This window comes from Lagopus leucura, unplaced genomic scaffold (assembly GCF_019238085.1).
Source record: "Lagopus leucura isolate 7727_CA_CO unplaced genomic scaffold, USGS_WTPT01 Super-Scaffold_100029, whole genome shotgun sequence".
In the NCBI taxonomy this organism is placed as follows: domain Eukaryota; kingdom Metazoa; phylum Chordata; class Aves; order Galliformes; family Phasianidae; genus Lagopus; species Lagopus leucura.
In genome coordinates this window covers 3,909,625-3,912,907 of record NW_024962280.1, presented here as the reverse complement: position 1 = coordinate 3,912,907, position 3,283 = coordinate 3,909,625, and the positions used below count along the sequence as shown (strand labels likewise).

Here is a 3,283-nt window from a genome sequence, read left to right as displayed (position 1 = left end):
CGGCTGTCAGGGTCCCCTCCGGCGGTGATGGATCGCTGCAAACTTTTTTTTGGCGGCGCTGAAATGTAGAAGAGCGGGGGGGAGCCGCCCGTGCGCATGTGCGAAGGTGTCCAAACTGACAATGCTGGAGAGATAGCGAGCCGGGATTGAGAGAAAGGGAGAGTGTGTGTGCGGGAGAGGGAGAGGAGAGAGGGAGAGGGGGAGCGAAAAAGGAGGAAAAGCTCCAGGAGGAAAAAAAAAAAAGCCCCCCCCGCCCCCCACGCCGGCATCGGCCGCGGGACTGGCAGCATGCGATCCAAAGGCAGGGCGAGGAAGCTGGCCGCAAGTAGGTGCAATCCCCCTTTCTCTTGGCTTTTCCCCCTCGCTCTCTGCCATGTTGCATAGACGTGTCTGGTGCGGCGCGGAGCTCCCCGCAACCTGCAGCATCCCGGCCCGGCCCGGGGGAGCCGGCGGGGGCCGGGGGGCTGCGGCGGTCGGAGCCGGGGCCGGGGCCGGAGCCGGCGTGGGGGCTGCGGGAGCCCGGCGGGAGGTGGGGAAGGAGTTGAGGAAAAGTTCAGTGGCGAGCGCTGGAAGTTGCTGCCGCTGCCGGGGGCTGGAGGGGGGGGATCCGAGAGAGAGGGGGGTGCGAGGGGATCCGAGCCCTATAGTGGGCGCTGTCGGCCGTCCGTAGGGCCGGGGGCCGCGGGGGGGTGGGTCGGGGGGATGGGGAGGTGTGTGCGTGCGTGTGAGTTTGTGTGCGTGTTTGTGTTTGCGTGTGCGCGCACCGAGGGGCGGCCGTAGCTCGGCGAGCCCCGGGCACAGGTAGCGGGCGCGACCCCCGCTTGCGTCCCCCTCTAGCAAGCAATATTCACGCACGCGATATCCGCGCGGCGCGGGACGAAGCGAAGAGAGCGGAGCGTGGGAGCGCCGCACGCGTGGGGCTGCGCGGGTTTTGCGCGGCGCGCAGCGGGCGGCTGCAGCCTGCGCGGGTCAGCGCGGAGAGCGGAGCGGAACGGCGGGACTCTGCGCCGGCCCGGCGCTTCTTTGCTTCGGCCGCTCCCGAGGACCCGGCCGGCCACGCGCGAATGCCGAGCGGTTCTATGAGTCGCCGAACGCTCGCCCCGTCCGTTTCTCCTCTCTGATAGGGATCTTTCTTTAAACGCAACCTTTTCTTTTAAACGAGGGACTCGACAAAAAAAAAAAACTTCACCACCTTTCGCGTCCTATTTTAAAAGCAGCTGATGTCTTTATTTCCTCTGACACATCTGGGCAAGTTGCAGTTGATAGCCATGGCGATGGCAAAACAACAGGCAGGCGAAAAGACAAAAAAAAAAGTCAGATGAAATGTTGCATAAGTTGTGTGACGCAAAAACCAGCTGCTTATTTACCCTTTATTTGTGAAGAAAAAAAAAAATAGACAAGCGCGGAAGCGAAAGATCTCTCCGGATCCTCCTCGGCTTCCCCGCGAACCGTAACAATAACAGCAGCGACCCGCGTTCGATGTGGCGATTTTCAAGCGTGCGGCGCAGCGCACTCGATTAGGAAACAAACACGCGTCGAAGCCGCGCTGTCCGCCCCGCTCGGCTCCGGCGGCCCCGCGCCCCCCCGCCCCCCCGCCCGCCGCCCCCCGGCCGCAGCGCTGCCCTCCCGCACAGCTCCAACTCCGCACTGCGCCTCGGCTCCCGCTGCCCCAGCAGCGCTTTCCACCGAACCGCAAGCGTTGCGTTAATAATCGTTCGCTCGCAGCTCGCTCCGAAAGGGAACAGTGGCTAAAAAGCTGAGATTATATAGAGAGATTTTATTTGGCGTTCCGAAAAACTCTGTTTTCTGCCGAATTGCGGCTCGGTTTCGCGGCGAGCTGGGCTGGCGGCGACCCCTGGGCTTCAGCTGGGGAAGTTTTCAGCTTCTCGCTTCGTTCTTTCGGGGCCGGGAAAAGAAAAGTTTCTGCAGCCCGAACCCTCTTAACCCTCTTCGGTGGCAAATCGCAGAGATCGGGGGAGACAGCGCTCCTCGTCATTTCACTTCTGTTTTTTTCTGCGTGTGAAATAAAACTGGCCCAGGCGCCGTGCCCGCCGCTGCTGTTCATCAAAGCGTTTCTCTCGCAATTCAAGGTGCGCGTTTTCTCGCCCTCAGTGTAAAATGACTTTAAAAAAAGCCATTTTTGAGCTCCCTCCTCCCCGAAAATCATACTGAAAAAAAAAAAACACCACCAAACAAACCAAACAATCAGAAAAACCAAAACCGGAAAGAAGGAATGAGAAGCGAATATTTCCAAACTCCAGCTTTAAAAATAAGGGGAAAGACGAGCGCTTGCGAAGGGCGGGCGGCTGGGAGCGGTGCGTGGGGCTGCGGGGCTGCGGGGCACTGAACGCGGCTCCGGCCGAGCTCTGCACCTGCCCTGTCGGTGCGGGGCCGCCGCGCAGCCCCCGAGCCGCTGCTTTTCCCCTGCGCCGACTTTCCGTATCCCCAAATAACCCCCGCAGCCGCAGCCCCGCAGCCGGCCCGGCTCGGCCCCCACCACCCAGTAGCCTCGTAAAGAGACAGAAGGTGATCAGATTAGGGGAACACACGGCGAGAGGGAGGCACTTGTTACTTTTACACTTTATCACCGCTTTTTTACAGGCAATTTAGTGCAGCCAAGGTAGATCCAGATCCCTCTAACCATCTGAGATAGTAAAATAACACTTTCCTAAGTTTCAGCAGGTTTTCCTGCGCCTGTAATTTGCTTCAGTCCAGTACTTAAAAGCCTTGATTGAAAAAAAGAGCCGGCGAGTTTATTTGCCTGTTTAAGACTCGGTCCGGGAATTTGTTTTCGAGTAGGGAGACGTTTGCCACGTCCAGGCTCCCGGCCCTCGTAGCGAGGCCGTTTATTTGCCATTACTTCGCCGTCACCCACCCCTACCCGCGCCTGCACTGCGGCCGCCGCCCCGCGTCAGCGCTGGAGCAGCCGGGCCCCGCTCCGCACCGCTCTGCTCCGCACCGCCCCGGGACCCGCCGCTGTCCCCGGATGGCTTCTGAGCGGCGGGCTGCAGCGCGGGAGGTGCGGGGGCCGGCCGAGACAATCCATTACATGCCGGGCACATTTCACGAGGCGCTGCATTAACCCTTTTCAGGATGTGGAGCCTGCGTCTGCCTTTCACTCTTTCTTCCTTTCCCCCCCTTTTTTTTTTCCTCCCTGCTTCTCTTTCCTTCTCCCAACCCTCTCCTCCTTTTATCTCCCTCCTTTCCCCCCTCTTTCCTTCCTTTCTCTCTTTTTCCTTCTTTCTTTTTCCCCCTTTTCTTTCTCCCATTCTCCCATTCTCCC

The 3,283-nt window shown here is 60.0% G+C and overlaps 1 protein-coding gene across 1 annotated transcript in view; it reads left to right on the top strand.

Moving 5' to 3' along the window:
* Positions 1-200: 200 nt before the first annotated feature.
* LOC122185343 (histone-lysine N-methyltransferase MECOM-like) overlaps positions 201-3,283 on the top strand; it is a 132,893-nt gene continuing 129,810 nt past the window's right edge. Inside the window, exon 1 of the mRNA XM_042881038.1 lies at positions 201-325. Coding sequence (XP_042736972.1) covers positions 289-325 — 37 coding nt within the window. The 5' untranslated portion in view covers positions 201-288. The remainder of the gene's footprint in view (positions 326-3,283) is intronic.